General features: G+C 47.8%; 1 protein-coding gene across 1 annotated transcript; it reads right to left on the reverse strand.

The window, feature by feature from the left end:
• Positions 1-1,354: 1,354 nt before the first annotated feature.
• Positions 1,355-14,028, reverse strand: SDE2 (SDE2 telomere maintenance homolog). The gene is made up of 7 exons (XM_035008694.1): positions 13,818-14,028; positions 8,280-8,397; positions 6,439-6,550; positions 5,988-6,157; positions 4,960-5,074; positions 2,160-2,661; positions 1,355-1,690 (listed from the first exon to the last, which is right to left on the reverse strand). Exons 1-7 carry the CDS (start codon positions 13,935-13,937, stop codon positions 1,469-1,471), a joined length of 1,359 nt encoding a protein of 452 aa, XP_034864585.1. The 5' UTR covers positions 13,938-14,028; the 3' UTR covers positions 1,355-1,468.
• Positions 14,029-18,109: the final 4,081 nt, after the last annotated feature.

Raw genomic sequence — 18,109 nt, forward strand, 5'->3', positions numbered from 1 at the left:
AGAGAGCCAGAAACTGGTGTATCATGCACACGGTACATCTTAGAAGACTGGAGAAGCTCTAACTCACTTCAGATACAACAGAATTGGACATAAAAGCTATCAGGAGAGATAAAGAGGGGAATTTCGTAACAATCAAATGGTCAATTCATTAGGAGGACATAGCATAACCTAATAACAGGCCCTCAAACTATGAAGCAAAACTGATCATAGAAACAGACAATTGCACAATCATAACAGAAGATTTTAACACCTTGCAACACCTGATAAGACACAAAAAATCAGTAAAGACACAGAAGATGTCAACAACAATAGTATTAATTATGTAACCTAACTGGTTTTAGAGAACAAATTCACCCATTTTGGAGTACATATTCTTTTCAAGTGAACGTGGAACTTCACCAAGACAGACCATACATATACTGGGTCATGTTAGGAGTCTCAATCAAACTAAGAAGACTGAAATCATAAACACATTCTCTAACCTTGATGAAATTAAAGTACAAATCAGTACCAATAAGATATTTAGGAAGCAAAACAGACATCTGCTAATTAGGCCATATGCTTCTAGATAATCAACCCATGGGTCAAAGAATTCACAAGGAAATTAGAAAATATTTACAACTGAATGATAACGAAAATACAACATATTAAAAATTCTGAGATGAAGCCTAAGTAGTGCTTAAAGAAAGACGTGTAACTTTAAACACTTCTACTAGAAAAGTCTAAAATCATGACCTATGACCTATCTTGAGCTAAAGAAAAAAGAGCAAAGTAAATCCACACTAAGTAGAAGAAAGTTAACGATAAAGAGCAGAAATCAATGAAACTGAAAAAGTTGAGAAAAATTAACAAAGCCAGAAGCTGGTTCTTTGAAAATCATCTCAACAAAACTGACAAAGCCCTCGTGAGACTGACTGGGGAAAGTAGCAAACAGAAACCACCAGTCCCAGGATGAAAAAGCAGTTACCACCACGGCTCCTAGATGTTAAAAGAATAAGGAGGGACTCCTATGAACATCACGTATTCTGTATGTGATATGGATTATATATTGTGTTCTTACAATGAAGCTAGGGAAAACGTTATTAAAATCATGAGAGAAAATATATTGACAGTACTGTACTGTACTGATAAAAAAAAACCCATGTATAAGTGGATCCGTGCTTTCCTGACCTGTGATGTTCAAGGGTCAACTGTGTAACTTACCTAAATGACACAAGATGAAACCAAAAATCTGAATAGCCCTGTATTTATTAATCTGTTCTAAAAAACCATCCCACGAAGAACACTGCAGGCCCAGATGATTTCACACATTAATTCTATAAATACAATAATGAAAAAAGAGGAGGGTCAGAACTGGGTTATTAAAAAGTCAGCTTTACTACTGAACAGGAATAATGGCCAGGAATCAACATTCTGCAGGTTACAAACGCCAGACTGTGAAGAACTAGAAAAGCAGCTCCGAAGACATTCATTTCTTCTTCCCCTTCAAAGGCTTGGCAAACAGAGCCGGGTCGATGTGGTCCCTCGCCAGGCCCCTGATGGAGAAGAGCCTGGCCGCACGCTCCTGCAGGGTGCCCCCACATTTCAGTCCCAGGGCCGTGAGTTCACACTTGAGCCTGTCCAGACCCAGCACCTCCAGTTCTGCCGCAGAGCTGAAAGCCAGCAAATCCAGAGTTTGCTGACCAGTATCCTGAGGGGGGAAAGGAAAATATTAAAAACAGACTCCTCCCAATCATGAGGGGCGCCTGGTGAGCGTCTGCCTTCTGCTCCGGTCATGATCCTGGAGTCCTGGGATCGAGCCCCGCGTCAGGCTCCCTGCTCAGCGGGCGAACCACACCCGTTAAGCGCTCATGTGGGACATCCACCCCAATTCAGGCATTAAAATGTGATCAACCTGCAGCTTAGAACAGATAAAAACTATGGAGCCAAGGACGCCCCCTGGTGGCAAAACGATACCCATTCCAGAATTTAAAAGGAAAAAACCAAAGGACTTTTTGGGGAGCCGAGGCGAGCTTTGCCCTCATCCGTACTTCTGGTTACGAAACAAAGCTTCGCACTCAGCAGCCGATGGCGAAAAGCACGTTTCATGTTGAGGACTTACTGAGGAACTGTGGCCATCAAGCTGCCCTGGCTCTGACTGTGGACCCCAAACTACTCACTGTGTTTCCTGATGGGCTTCCCTCCAGTCTGGTGGTGGGCGCACTCCCCCCAGCCTCTCCAGGTGTGGCCTCGGCAGCTCTGTCCTCATCGGCCTCCGCCTCGGGCTCCTGGGCTGGTCCCATCCCCGCAGCCTCCTCTTCTGTGGGCTCTTCGCCCTCTGCCCCTCCCTCCTCCTCCTGGCCGTTCTCTGTTTCTGTGGCCACTGTCCTGTCCACACGGCACTGAGCAGAGATCTGCCCCGACTTGGCACACACGTCTGCGGAGACAGCACACGCCGAGCCCGGCCCTGGGGCCAGCAGTGGCTCCAGGGACTGAGAGGCTGCACTGGCCACAGCCGCCCCTGGGCAGTGGCAGGGACACCCAGCTGCTAGCTCCACACCATCGAGGCCGTTGTCTGCAGCATGCGAGCTCATTCCTGAAGTACTAGGAGCTTCTTCCCAGTCATCATCCGAGGTCTCCGAGCTGGACTCCTCCGCTGTCTCCAGTCCTTCCATGCCCAACCTGCCGGGAGCAACGGAAAGGCTTAACACCACGCACGGCTTCTCTGCCGGACAGAGTTACCATTTGTCCAGGGAACAGCCTCTGTCAGGATCAAAGGATCTGCTCGCTTGAGATGGACAGTAGCTAAGTTTCAGAGAAAGATACTCAGAAGTATAAACGGAGGGGAAAAAATTCAGTGAGCCTGAAACCAACCATCCCCAAATTCCAGAGGGAATCTTCTTTACAGTTGTGAATCTCTTTTTTGTTTTTAAGTATTTACTTATTTGAGAGAAAGCACAAGCAGAGGGAGGGGCAGAGGGAGAAGCAGACTCCCCGTTGAGCAGGGAGCCGACGCGGGACTCGATCCCAGGACCCTGAGATCATGACCTGAGCTGAGGCAGATGTTTAACCCACTGAGCCACCCAGGTGCCTCTAAATAGTTGTGAATATCGGGCGCCTGGGTGGCTCAGTGGGTTAAGCGACTGCCTTCTGCTCAGGTCATGGTCCTGGAGTCCCTGGATCGAGTCCCACATCGGGCTCCCTGCTCAGCAGGGAGTCTGCTTCTCCCTCTGACCCTCCCCGCTCTCATGTGCTTGCTCTCTCTCATTCTCTCTCTCTCAAATAAATAAATAAAATCTTTAAAAAAAAAATAGTTGTGAATATCTTAAAACAAAATTGATTTTGCCTAAAGCTTTTTTTCCTATCTTGTTCAAGTCTCAACGGTTACAAATGTAGATAAATTAACAAAAAGTTAAAAGAAAATCCTATTTTTATTCATAATCGCCCCAAACTGAAAACTACCCAAACTCTCAACAGAATGGTAAAAACAGATGCAATGATACTTGGCAACAAAAAAGACAAGCCACTGATACATGTAATACCAGCCATGGATTTTATTTTTTTTTATTTTATTTTTATTTTTTAAAGATTTTATTTATTTATTTGAGAGAGAGAGAGAATGAGAGAGAGCACATGAGAGGGGGGAGGCGCAGAGGGAGAAGCAGACTCCCTGCCGAGCAGGGAGCCCGATGTGGGACTCGATCCTGGGACTCCAGGATCATGACCTGAGCCGAAGGCAGTCGCTTAACCAACTGAGCCACCCAGGCACCCCAGCCATGGATTTTAAAAGCATTGTGCTAAGTGAGAGACTCCAGACACAGAGGGCTGCAGGACATTCTGGAAAAGACAGAACCATCGGAACAAACACCACACCAGCATCAGCGCTTGCCGGGGGTGGGGGGCAGGGGGACAGGAATTAATCACAAAGAAGCACATGGGCAATTTTTAGGGAAATGGAAATAGTCCAAATCTTGGTTACATGACTGTATTCCTCAAAACTCATAGATCTAGTCAATAAGCAAGTATGAATTCTCTTTAAAGACTATTAATTTGACAGAGAGCTAGAGAGAGAGCACAAGTAAGCAGAGCGACAGGCAGAGGGAGAGCGAGAGGGAGAAGCAGGCTCCCCACTGAGCAGGGAGCCCAATGCGGGGCTGGATCCCAGGACCCCAGGATCACGACCTGAGCTGAAGGCGGACGCTTAATGACTGAGCCACCCAGGGACCCCAACAAGTATTAATTTTAGTGCGTATAAATTGCATCCCAATAAACCTGATTCAACCCCCGCCCCCCAGCACAATCCCACTACCTTTTCTCTCAAAAACACTCAATTCCTATTTCACAAAGAACACCCAAGATTCTCCGCTGGACTTGCACAGTTACACGATCTTTCATTAACAATTATCTTTCTAGCCCCAAAGCAGAGGCCAGCAAGGAAGCAAGACGCGTCTGGACATCATTTTCTAGAACTTGGCCCAAGGGAAGTGAGCTAGTGGCCGGCGGACTGAGTGCAGGGGGAGCGCCAAGCAGCAGCATGGATAAGACAAGGCGCTGTCGTGCTTTTCAGCTGCAAGTACAAAAGTGGACCAAGGGAGCTCTGGCGGTGGCCACAAGACCTCAGTAATGACTGAAAACCCACAGAGAAAACAGAACAATTTGGAAAGTACAGCCATGGCTTCCAGCTAGAATTTCTGAAAGTTAACTCTTTCAGCACCAGTCAGTCATTCAAGTATAAAGGGATTCCTACTTGATCTTTCACTAACGAAAAGCCGTCCCTTCACTTCCGTTGCCAGCACGCAGGACAGAAACCACGAGGAGCATGCACCGTGTGACGGCCGTGGACACCTGAGGACTGAAGCACTCTGGAAACGTCCGTGCTCCCACCAAACCTTACTTTAAAAAGCATTTACGCCAGACAGGCAAGAGGAAATGTCGTCAGGCTGCACAGACCTCCCTGGGAGGACGATGAAGCGCACTTACCAAAAGCACTTCCTTTTCCCTGCACTGGCTCCTCGGTCCGTTTTTGACTGGTGGGGTCTTTTCCGACTCTCACTGATTTCGGCCGAAACCATCTTGCTGGAGGCAGCCTGCATACCTAACCGGAAATGTTCCCAAATCAGTTACACTATCAGAAGTGAGTATAACTGGAAACATTACCAACAGCATGGACAGCAAACACAGCCACATTGCAGTCTTAAGCTCGAGTTTGTTAACGTTCCAAAATTTAATATGGCTAAAATGGACTGGACTCAAGTTTACACAGGTTCAAAGTACTGAGCATTCAGGCTCTGGAACCAAAGGCCCATCTGTAGTCCTGAGCCTGACGGGTGCATCCCGGCCTCCCCAGACCTGACGGTCCATCCCCTGCTACTCACTGCTTGTACAGTGTTACGTGATAACCTTTTGATTGAAAAGATTCCTTTTTATTCAGTGGAACCCACAAGAACCCTAGCATAATGCTTTAGATGCTAAAAAAAAAGCTAATCATTCTCATTAAAAATCATTAAAAAAAAAAAAAAAAAAAAACCTGGGCCTAAAACTAGAAGCAAGCAAACAAGGTCAACACCTCCTGCGGACTTGGTGTATCCCCCACGAAGCACAAGTGTTCTTACCTGGGGCCCATGGGCCCCCAGAATTCAAGAGTCAAGTACATCACATATTGTGTGTGTGCTCTTTTTTTTCTGGGGTATAAGGCATACTGTTTATCGCTATTATTACTTTGAAAGATTTTATTTATTTAAGAAAGAGTGCATGTGCACACAGGGCGCAGAGCAGAGGGAGAGGGTCAGGTCGACTCCCCACCGAGCACGGAGCCCAATCCCACGACCCCAAGGTCACGACGCGGGCCGAAATCCAGAGTTGGACGCCGAACCGACGGAGCCCCCCAGGCACCCTTGTTCTGGGTATTACGGAGGGGAGGGGTCCCACGGCTTTCCCGATTCTCAGTCTGTGACCCACGAAGACTCCAGAGCGACAGTGCGGCTTCTGCGAGGCGCCCCCACACTCACCTCTGAGCACGGAGTCCTCCAGGCGCTCGGCCATGTCATGGCACTGCTGCTGGTACATGGGGCTGGCGAAGCAGTGCCGGGGCTCCGCGAGCTTCCGCTGCAGCCGCTCCAGGCGCTTCTGCTCCTTCCCGGCCTCCCGCTCGGCCTGCTGTCTCACCCACTCAGCCATTCTGGGGCGGGCGGGAGACACGGCGCTGACCAGACAGATCACGCACATGCCTGCTAATACATGACGAGCCCCCACCCCTGACGAACCCACACTGTCCCGGGCCTGCTGGGAGGACCCCCTCAAGCCCGATGGGAATTATTAAACGACGGAAAGAGCTACGGCCAGAAGGAGTGAGAGCACTCGTCTTCCAAGGCTACAGTTCGACATGCACGGCACGTGGACCACCACCGCCAGGAACATGCGTTGCTATCGTCAAAGAAATTAACACAGCGGGCAGCTTACGCTTTCTCATGGTTGACATCTCGTAGCCTCCTTCCGCTGAGGTCCCGGCAAGCTTCTCGATTGGTTGTCTTCTCAATCTGAGCACCAAGCGCTCGGAGCATAGATCCAAACCCTGTGCAAATATATTTGGAGAAAGCAGGTTAAAAAGCGTTCCAGGGGGGCGCCTGGGTGGCTCTGTCAGTGAAGCGTCTGCCTTCGGCTTGGGTCGTGGTCCCAGGGTCCAGGGATCGAGACCCACATCTTCTCCCTCTCCCACTACCCCTGCTTGTGTTCCCTCTCTCGCTGTGTCTCTATCAAATAAATAAATAAAATCTTAAAAAAAGAAAGGGTCCCAGGATGGATAAATGCCAAATTTGTGAACTTGCTATTATATCACAAGATTAAAAATGATCTCTTTGGGGCACCTGAGTGGCTCAGTCGGTTAAGCATCTGACTCTTAGTTTTGGCTCAGGGTCATGAGATCACGCCCCCACATCGGGCTCCAAGCTCAGTGAGGAGTCTGCTGAAGTTTCTCTTTCTTTCTCCCTCTGCCCCTCCCGTGCTCACACTCTCTCTCTAAAATAAATAAATCTTTAAAAAAAATTTTTTTTCTTTTTTTTTTAAAGAAAGGGACATCAAGATTCTGCCCAGGAATCGAAGGTAAAAATATTGATAAACCTGATTCAACCTTGTGCCTCTCGCCCTTCCTCTTATATTTCTGAAATACTGTATCTGCACCACTGGGATATTTTTTTTAAGATGTTAATTTATTTGATAGAGTGCGAGTGAGAGAGAACATGAATGGGGGGTGGGGGGTGCAGAAAGGGAGGGAAGAGCAGACTCCCAACTGGGCAGAGAGCTCAATGTGGTTCGATCCCAGGACCCCGGGATCATTACCTGAGCCGAAGGCAGACGCTTATTCAACTGAGCCACCCAGGTGCCCCCACTGGGGTATTTTAGAGGGCTTTACCTAGTGCCACAGATCCCAAGGTTTCCAGATTAATAACTTAAAAAATGCTATGGTGAGATTTTGCAGGAAGTTTCAAAGGAAAAGCAATTTTAAGTTTTCCCTGGTTGATATGATAAACTTCATTCTTATTGACACAATTTCAAACAGATTATAATGAGATGCCAGCCAGCTCTCTAAAAACCAAACCAAATCACTGCGGATTCTGAGAAAGCTTCAGGATGACATGTTAGCGCATCAGGAGAAATACCCAGAACTGCCCATATTCCATTTTTGCTTTTAGTTTCTCTTCTCTATTCTTAGATAATGTTCATACAACAACGACCTCAATCTACCCCAATCTGTAAATGGCTATATTCCACAGGCTGACTTTAGTCCTCCCTTGGAACTACAATGACCTGACAAAATCTTGCTAAAAAGCAGAAGATTTAACTATAATGATCCTTTCTCTTCATCCAATTTCCCCAAAGTTTTAGAACCTAATCGCCTAAGAGCTATGCTGCTGGCAAGGGTAGAAATTATAATCGGGGGGCGCCTGGGTGGCTCAGTTGTTGGGGGTCTGCCTTCAGCTCAGGTCATGATCCCGGGGTCCTGGGAGGAGCCCCACATCGGGCTCCCTGCTTGGCCTGCTTCTCCCTCTCCCACTCCCCCTGCCTGTGTTCCCTTTCTCGCTGTCTCTCTGTCAAATAAATAAATAAATAAAATCTTAAAAAAAAAAAAAGAAATTATAATCAGACAATATATTCCTCAAAAAGAATAAAAAAAAAATACTCAAAACTAGGAAAGTGAATAAAGGATTTCATATGGCAGAACGAGACCTGCACACCCCAGAGGGCTGCCCAGGGCTAGAGACTGCGGCTGTGACACACAGAGGTAGCCAACATGCAGGTCCTACCTCCTTTTCCACCTCGGAGCCTGGGTTCCAAACTATACACGGCCCCATGCCGCACTCCGTCACTGGTGTCCACGAGGGATCCATTGCACTTCACAAAGAAGCATTCCACTGGAACATCCTAGAGACAAGTTTGGGGTTTTTAAATGAGGTTTAAATGGGGTTTTTAAAAGTCTCCTGCAGGAAGGGGCCTAGCCCATTATGTTTTTATTACTCCGGTTATAAGTACATAGCGTGTGTTCCATTAGTATTTGTTGGACTGAAAATCCAAAGAAAAAAAGTCACTTCCTAGGACTTATTCAGGGTATGACTTTTTCCTAACACCTCATCATGATATGCACAAGAACTTGTCGTCTTTCAGGTGAAGATAAGAACTGCTCTCTTCTTCTCTGATAGGAAATCAGAGTCAAGGTGGAAAACTACATGGGGCTCAGACCCACTAACTCTGCAAGGCCCTTTTTCTCTTGACTTTTTTTTAAACCAGTAATATCAAGTTGCACAAGTTTAAAAGTGACAATACACAGTCTGAAAAGTGTAGATAAGGACAAACAGGAGGAGGGAAGGAGACAACAGTATGGGCTGCCTACACCTACATCAGCTGTAGCAGGTGGAGGGCCAGCTGGTCTTTTCTGCCCATGTCCCCGAGTTACAGCGGAAGCCCCAAGTACCTCCACACCCACTCTGTAGATTTCAAACATTCTCAGACCAAGGGATGAATAGAACATATGAAAGAAGACTCACACACCAACAGAAAGGAAAAACGCACAACTGCTATCTTCCCGAAGTGGACACAATGAATGTTCGTTCCAGACCACATCCCACGGCCATTTCAATGGGATCTACCTGTTCATTCAATATATATTAATCAAGTCCCTATTTGCCAGGTACTTTCACATGTTGGGATATTGTAGTGAATAATACAGCAAGTACAGACCCTGCCTTTTTCCTAGCGGGGAAAGACAGAGAACGACCAGATGAATGCTATCCGATGGCCATGGTGATAGGCAGGCTGAAGGGGATAGCGTGTGTGGATGGCTGTGCCGGTCATCTATCTAACATATACAGTTAGTCAAGAAAAGCCTCTCTGATCAAGTGTCATTTTAGCAGAGAATGAAGGAAAGGGAGAGAACAAGCCACGTGGCTATCTGGGGGAAGAGCATTCCAGAGGTAAAGAGGGGCAGCAGGAATAAGCCCAGAGTATTCGTGGAACAGCAACATGGCCAACGTGGCTGAAAGATGTCTACCAAAGGGGAATGGGAAGGCCTTTAAAAGCCCCTGTAAGAACTTTGGGTTTCACTCTGAATAAAGCCACTGCAGGGTGTGGAACAGATTGAGAGCGGAGTTATATTCTTAAAGGATCACTCTAGTTGTTAAACTGGAAATAAGACTAGAGAAGCAGAGACATCAGTGACATCGGCTAGGTGAGCAATGAAGGCCATTTGTCTCGGGGGTAGTGACAGAAGGGGATGAGAAACGGGGGTGGGGGGTCCCCTAAGGTTCTGGAGGTGGGCAGTGAGAGCCACAGAGCAATGAGAGAGGAGTCCAAACATTTGGCTTGACTAACAGGAAACTGAGTTGCCATTTGTTAAGAGTGAGAAGCACGTTTGGGGGAGAGTTCCAGTCTCATTTTTTTTTTTAAAGATTTTATTTATTTATTTGAGAGAGAGAATGAGAGAGAGAGAGAGAGAGCACAAGAGGGGGGAGGCTCAGAGGGAGAAGCAGACTCCCTGCTGAGCAAGGAGCCCGATGTGGGACTCGATCCCAGGACTCCAGGATCATGACCTGAGCCGAAGGCAGTCGCTTAACCAACTGAGCCACCCAGGCGCCCCTCCAGTCTCATTTTTGATGTGTTGGTTTGAAAGGTCTTACAGCCACATGCAGATGCTGAGGAACCTGGTGGGGACACAAGTCTGCAGTCTGGGGACAAGGTCTGGGCTGGAAATTTCCATCTGGAAGATGTCAGCACGCCGGTGCTACTCACCGCCCTGAGCATGGATGGAGTGTCCCGCAGGAGGGAGGAGGCTCCGGAACAAAGATGAGAAGACCCAGTCGCCACTGCTCCAAGGTTCAGAGATCAGGGAGACAAGGAGGCAGCAGCAAGAGGAAGTGGAAGGAAGGCTAGTGAGGTGGACGTGCGGACAAGTGAGCAAAGTGTGCCAAGGAGCGAATGTTGGGAGCGTGCCCACAGATGCTGACAGGCCCAGAGACAGGAGGACTGGAAACCGACCATCAGGTATGGCACACGTGGCAGGAGGTAGTCATTCACAGTAACGGAAGATGGGAAGGCAGAATGTACGGCAACGAGGTAGGGGCACTGGAATGAGGACGAGGAAGGTCTCTCTTGACTGCCTGTATTTTCTCATTGAAAACAAAGTATGGGCCTCGAGATGGGAGAAGTACTGGAGATTTTATTAAAGAGAGGAGGTCGGAGAGTCACGCAGAAGAGCGAGAGCGATGAACTCGGCACTGTTTCCCAAGCCTTTTCACAACATGGTGTACAGAAAACACATCCGGGGGACACGGGGAAATGAGCAAAGCTCCTGAGGCACCCCCAGATTCTGCACCCCCTGCCGGAGGGCTGCAGGGATCAGTATCTCCGCAGTCCTCCACCTCAGCAGAAGCCCACTCTGGCCTGGGAATATACAGCAGAAGTGCAACGCATCACGAAGGTAGTCCGTGTTTGTGCATTTACGGTAAGACTGATTTGTGTCACTGCCCAGATAGCAGGCAGAATCGATGGATTTAAGGTAACTGGCGTTTTCCCAGGCAAATGCGCTAGCAGAAGAGAGGAGCAAAGGAGCTCAGACTACACGCAGGCATGTGATTAACAGGAAGGACTATTCCTGTCTGTAAAATACTGTCCACTTTTAAGAGTTGTACAGATTAAATGAGGTATGTAATGTACCTCATGGTTTTTTACATTTATGAATGAAAAGCTACTTTAGCTTCTCTTAATATTTTCTGTGTCCAGTGGGTTTGTATTCTAAAAATCTAAACAACCTTAAAAGACATTAATGTGAAGGCAGAAAGATTATTATATACACCGTACTTCGTTTCCAAACAGAATTGCTTGTTAAACAAAACAACTGATCAACAAAATTGCATTTTCTACTTAAGATTGTTATCAATAATCACTAGTAGGAAAAAAGGATAAAGGAAATTTAGAATCAATTTAAGGGTCTTTGACCATCTGCGTTTTATACAGTATTTCAAGCACAAAGTAGTGTTCGTTTTAGCCCAATCAGTCTAAGGCCACCAGAGACAAATGTGTAGTTCACCTAAGTCAAATTCATTGACTCACTGCAACAAGGGGGGGGGGCTGCACACAAGAGGAATCCTTGGGTGTCTCACAACCAACAAAAAACAATTATTGGGGCGCCTGGGTGGCTCAGTCGTTAAGCGTCTGCCTTCGGCTCAGGTCATGGTCCCAGGGTCCTGGGATCGAATCCCGCATCAGGCTCCCTGCTCGGCAGGAAGCCTGCTTCTCCCTCTCCCACTCCCCCTGCTTGTGTTCCCTCTCTCACGGTCTCCCTCTCTGTCAAATAAACAAATAAAAATCTTTTAAAAAATTAAAAAAAAAAAAACAATTATTATAGGATTTGGGGCAAGGGTGGAGTTTAGGTGAAATTTAAATGAAAGTGTTTTGAGAGGCTCAAAACAAAGCAGAGCTGTGTGTACAAAGGGGCAACATCAAGTCCAGACTGTGAAGTAGACTGGATCCAGACCCCTGTTTCCTTGGAAACGACAAAGTTAAGATAAATATGGAATGTTGTGTTCAGAAACTCCTAATCTGAAGCTCTGCACCTGGGCTGGAAATTTAGAGTGCTTTCTCTATATCAAAGTGACTCAGAGTCTCAAGGCAAGAGTGGGATGCTTCATTCTCACTGATAAAATTTCAAACAGCAAAGTGTCTTGTCTATAATTTTCCAGATCAAGGTTTCTTAGTGAATCAGAAAGCAGCAGACTTCCAAGGGAGTCATTATGACATTTTCCAACTGCACCATGTCCTCGGGAGAAATACTGTTTCCTATTAACTTTGCAGCTGGCTTTTTCTGTGTCTGTTATCCTAGCCTGAAGAACAGCAGGGCAGATTTTTACTTTTTCTGTGGACTCCAACACTGACCTCATCCTGTGTCAGAATAATTTTGTTTCAGAACGCACAGATGTGAACTTGAGCTATTTTAATTTCTTCCAGTATCTCATCAAATGCCCTTTTATAAGTTTCTTGTTTCTGTTCACAAATGTTATGGTCCTATTTCTTGAGCACCTGACAGAACCATCCATTTGTATTTCTTCCTTCCTATTTAAAATTATTTTTTCCAATACTCTCATAATTAAGATCCTATTTTTTCTGGTCATTTTGGATCAACTGTAAAGAGATAAGAGTTATTTTCAGACATATTAAAATCCATCTATTTTGTAAGATATTTCCCCACCCAGATGGTCAAAAACAGTTCTGACAGTTTCTAGACTGGACTGCAGTGTAGAAAGACAAATGGGGAGGCTGAAAAACCACATTATTTGCAAAGATACGTTGCTTTTTCATGGAACTCGTCCAAATAAAGATTCGGTTTCCACTGCAGTGTTAACATGTGTGAAGCCTATAAATAACAAGCAGAAGAAACAGACTAGGGAAATACGGATGAAGTGAGGTTATAAAAAACATACTAGATCAAGGGCCAAAATTAAAATTAGATTTGGGGAGATCACCAAATTCTTTTTTTTTTTTTAAAGATTTTATTTATTAATTTGAGAGAGAGCACATGAGAGGGGGCAGGGTCAGAGGGAGAAGCAGACTCCCTGCTCAGCAGGGAGTCCGATGGATCACCAAATTCTTTAGGTAACTGAACAGGTTTAACGTCTCACTGCTGAGAGAAGCTCACTGGCTTGATTAATTCCGTAAATCACACATGTAACTTTAGAAGTCCGTGACAGTTTTTCAAAAATATGCACGGGCAAATGCAACCATCAGAGGATCAGTGAAAACATCTAAACGACAGACCCCGAGAACCCACGCCCTCGTGTGGGACACGTGTGTGAGTGCTCGGCCCCGACCAGAGACCAGATGAACCCACTGCCCTCCCCAACCACCCTCTGGCCTCGGTCTGGACATGAAAATACTCCTCTACGTTGGAGCCAACAGGGCTGTGCAGTGGACAACATGCACATCATAGAAGCACAGGATGAATGCAACGGAAACGGAAGGAAATGCGCCCTAAAAGCCATCTGCGCCAAATGCCTCATTTGCACACGAAGAAACAATGCCAAGGGTTTCTGTTCGTCCACACCGAGGGCGGAACTAAGCGCCTGTGAGCCGAGGGGTTGTTCCCCCTCCTGTAGGGATACGAAACCACCGCCACCCCAAAACAAAAGCAAAGCAAAGCCTCAGCATCAGTCTGAAGCACCTTAAAACTGAGGAGCCCTCAGCCTCAAAAACTGAAAACCCCAAGGAACGGACGCGCCCCGACCCACCCTCTTCCCCACCCAATCCTGCTCCCCGTCCGCCTCGCTGCCCTTCCTTCCAGGAAGCGCGAGCCTCACCCGATCTTGGCAGTGTCGGTGGATCACATCTCGTACGGAGCACCGGGCCGAGGCACACTGCACAGCCTCGCAGCCGAAGCCGGGGCAGCGAACCCACACCATCGGCGCGCTGTCCGCCATTTCAACTAACTCCGGGACCTCCGGGTCCCGTGGACAAGGTACCGCCCCTCGCCCAGCGCGTCTTGATGGCGTCACGGGGCCTTCCGCGCCCCGCCCCCACACCCTCCGCTCGCCACGCCCCCCGGGGCCAGTCACGTGAGCCGCGCCCCTGCGCCGCGCCGTGCCGCGCCAGCGGGGGAGGGGAACAGGAAGGGCCTGGAGGAGGCCGATAAGGCGGCGGAGCGCGAGGGCGAGGCGTTGCTAGGAGACACTGCTGGGGCGGGGCTCGGGGGACTGTGTATAAAAGGCTGGTGCAGGGTCGGCTTTCGAGCGTTCTGGCCGCGAGCGATAAGGCGCTGGCGAGGCGCCGCCCCGCAGGCTCCGGTCGCGTCCCTGGCGCTGCGCGGTTATTTTTGGGTCGCGGGAAGCAGGGCCTGGAGGAGGCGCGCTCCCTGGGGGCGCGAGGAGAGGCGCTGCAGTCCCGGAAGCGGTGGGGGCGGCCTTCTCGGCCCCGGAGACGCCCCCCCCCCCCCCCCCAGGGCCCAGGAGCGGCGGCGGGGCTGCCCCTCGGTCTCTGCCGGCCGCGCGCGGTGCCTTCTTCCTTCCTCCTGCTGGCGCCGTGTGCAGGTTGCTTGGCCGCGAGTGGGCCCCGCGGGGGGCGGGGGCGCCCAGGGCCATCGGGGTGCCGGCCCGCAGCCCCCACGCTCGCAGTGAGGACGCCTGGCCGAGGAAACTCCACGGAGGCTCCGAAGTCGCTTCACTGTGGCGGCGGGAGCACGACTGGAAAGCCACGGCCTGTGAAGTTAGGGATTCTGACTGTGATCTTCGCCTCAATCGCCCTGTAGGGAAACAGGGAAAGGGCCTCGGTGGGGCTTCCTCTGGCGCAAGAAAAACGACCCCAAATGCTGAGGCCGTGGTGCCTGGAGAGCAGCGCTTTGCAGAGTGGCTCTCGCGGTGACCGTGGCTGCACGGAGTCCCGGGGTGCCTCACCAAGTATGGAAAGGCAGTCCGGACCCTGGACAGCTCGAGCCCCTCTATACCCCCTTCCCTGCTCTCCGTCCCCAGTGTCCCCGAACAAGCCACCTCCAGAGATCCAAGCCCCAAGCCTCTTTGTTTATTCACCATTTCTTCCTTCTTGGGATTAAAAAAAAAAAAAAAAAAAAGGCTATTTCAAAGGTCTGGGGGTCTTCCTCTCCTGCCAAGTAACCAGACAAATGAGCAGTTTAGCTTTACACAACGTTTTTGCCTCGGTGATTTATATGTGTAAGATTAATTCGTCCTTTTCAGTAAGGAAAGTCCACGTCGTTTATTACTAGCATTCTATCTCCCCCTTCTGAAACCCCACGTCTGAATGAAATTGTTCACCCTTTATCTCCTGTTGCATTTAAATTCCTATTGTCGAAAAAATCCTAAGTATTGAATAGGCATTGCCATTTCAAATATGAAATAACTATTGTTATTAACGATTGCCTTTTCAAAGATACATATTTACTGAGCAATATATAACCGCTCCTAAACCTTCACACTGAGCATATAGCACCGTGATGTACACCAAGTAGAAGTCAAATAAATATTAACTGGCTATTTGATGAATCACTAAGGTAGTAAGTCAAATTATTCCCAATGTACGTCTGAAGAAATTTATTTTGCACTAGTATAGCACTTTCTATCCTAAGAATGCAGACTTCAACTTGGATTGGTGGTTTTAAAATTCATTTAAATAGTCCGGAAACTGAGGACCCTAAAGTCAGGGCTATAGCCAAGAACACATGGGTAGAGGAAAATCTAGAAATAGAGCTGATGAGCTGGGTGGCTGAGAGTCTACAGTGGTGTCCAGTAGGCACTGCTGTGTGGCCAGACTGGTCAGTGGTTATGGAAAAGGAGAGACAGCTTCTGCCACCTTCCCCACCTCGGAGTGGTAGGCAGGGAAGGGACAGGAAGGCACATTAGGGTTGGGACCAGTAGGTGGTGAGTGGGTGGAGGCCAGTTCCTCTTTTAGCAAAATAGTGTAGCCGCGCTCTTGGGACCGTCTTTGCTGTCCTTTCCAATAAGCCTACACTTTGTTCCCGCCCATCTCCTCTGAAAGATCGACGCTAGCTCTACTTTGCTTTTTGAGGACTGGTTCCCATAGCGGGAAGACACTGCAAGAGCATCCTGAGGCCATGTGGAATAATTGTTCACTGCCAGGAAATGACATCTCCAGACAATGTTTGTGTGGCAACCCATGACAGGGGCTCAGTTGAGCCAAAACGTCATGCTGGTCTGCAAGAACAGGAAGCAGGGCTGTCCACTCCGGCAGTTTTTATAAATGACAGTGAGGTTCCCAAACTAGTGAATTTGCAGACTATATCCCTGTGCGACAGGCAGGTCACACTTCTGTGCTTTCAGCCACGTTCACGCTCAGAGGCAGGGACAGGAGGTCGTCAATGCCATCTTTAGGACAAAAGACAATGGTACAGCCCTGCTCCTCCCGTGCCCCAAACGCAGAAGTGCTATAAAGTCCTAAATTGGCAAGCGTTGCCTTATAGATGGTTCCAGCCCCAGGAACAATGAGGTCAGCTCCTAGGATGGAAAAACAGCTTCTGGGTAAGAGCCGTGTAGTCCACACTGGGTGGTGGACGGTGTGGGAGGTGGAGCTTGAAGCAAGGACCCTCCTTCCTGTATTGGACAGAAGGAACCCGGACACGTCAAGGGCGAGGTGGAGTTGAGAGGTGGAAGAAGCGTGTGTTTAGCCCTGGTGCTGGGAAGGACCTTGAGAGGGCGGAAGCGAAGAGTAGGGTGGAGGTGCGGGGCCGAGGGAAGCAGCTGGACCCACAGCCAGTGCTGTGTGCCTCAGAAGCCCACCTCTTTGGAGGCGTCAGCAAGAAGAAAGATCTTCATGCGGGCGGATTTACATCAGTCAGTACACGCTGTCCCTCTTGGTTGCCCCGATAGTACCTTGCACGTTGTATTGTTTACCTTGGGCGGTTGTCATTCTCAGGTCTCCATCGAAGAATGCTGTTACGTGGGATAATGTTAATTTCAGTCACGCCACTCACCGTGCCAGAATTATAAAGCAAAATTGGTGGAGCATCCGTCTTCCCTACATGTGGTATTTCGGCGCTGGAATGTTTTCAACATTGACATTCAATTTCCCTCTTGTCAATAAAAATCCATACTTCTTTATGAGTTCTGCATGGCCAAGCCATTCAAAAGGGGATTTTCCGCCTGGGAAAGTCAGAAGTCTGTAGGAATATTTTTTAGTCATTAGACATTAGAGTATGTTCACTGTATTAGGGTTTTCTAGAGAAACAGAGCCAATAGAGTGGACAGAGAGAGAGAGATACAGGCACACCTCGGAGATATCGTGGGCTCAGTTCCAGAATGTTGCAATAAAGCCAATATTGCCAGAAAGCAAATCAAAGGAATTTTTTTGTTTCCCAATGAATATAAAGGTTATGTTCATACTGTCAGGTGAACTTCTTCTGAATTGGGGTCAGTCTTCTCAAACCTTGCTGCCTTATCAACTCAGTTTCTGGAATATTCTAAATCCTTCGTTGTCATTTCAACGATCTTTATGGCATCTTCACCAGAATACATTCCATCTTGGGATCAAGTTTCATCATGAGACTGCAGCCCGTCGGTCCCATCCTCAGGCTCCACTCCTGATTCTAGTTCTCCTACTATTTCCACCCCATTATTTGTCAATTAAGTTTGCCGTCCTCTATGAGCATTGTTTTGGTGCTGCAATTGCAATAGTAACATCAAAGATCACAGATCACCATAAAAAATATAATAATAGTGACAAAGTGGGGAGCCTGGGTGGTTCAGTCACTTAAGCATCCAACTCTCAATCTCAGCTCAGGTCTTGATCTCAGGGTCATGAGTTCAAGCCCCTCATTGGGCTCCACGCTTAGCATGGAGTCTACTTAATAATAATAATAATAGTAATATGATAATAATGACAAAGCTTGAAATATCGTGAGAATTACTAAAATGTGACACAGAGACATGAAGTGAGCAAATGATGTTGGAAAGATGATACCAAAAGTCTTGCTTAATGCAGGGTTACTACAAACCTTCAATTTGTAAAAAACGCATTATCTGCCAAGCATGAGAATGAGGCAGGCAGGTTTTTTAAATTTTTTAAAAGATTTTCTTTCTTTCTTTCTTTCTTTCTTTCTTTCTTTCTTTCTTTCTTTCTTTCTTTCTTT

Source organism: Mirounga leonina, unplaced genomic scaffold (genome assembly GCF_011800145.1).
Source record: "Mirounga leonina isolate KUSES-001 unplaced genomic scaffold, KU_Mleo_1.0 Mir_152, whole genome shotgun sequence".
Lineage (NCBI taxonomy): Eukaryota > Metazoa > Chordata > Mammalia > Carnivora > Phocidae > Mirounga > Mirounga leonina.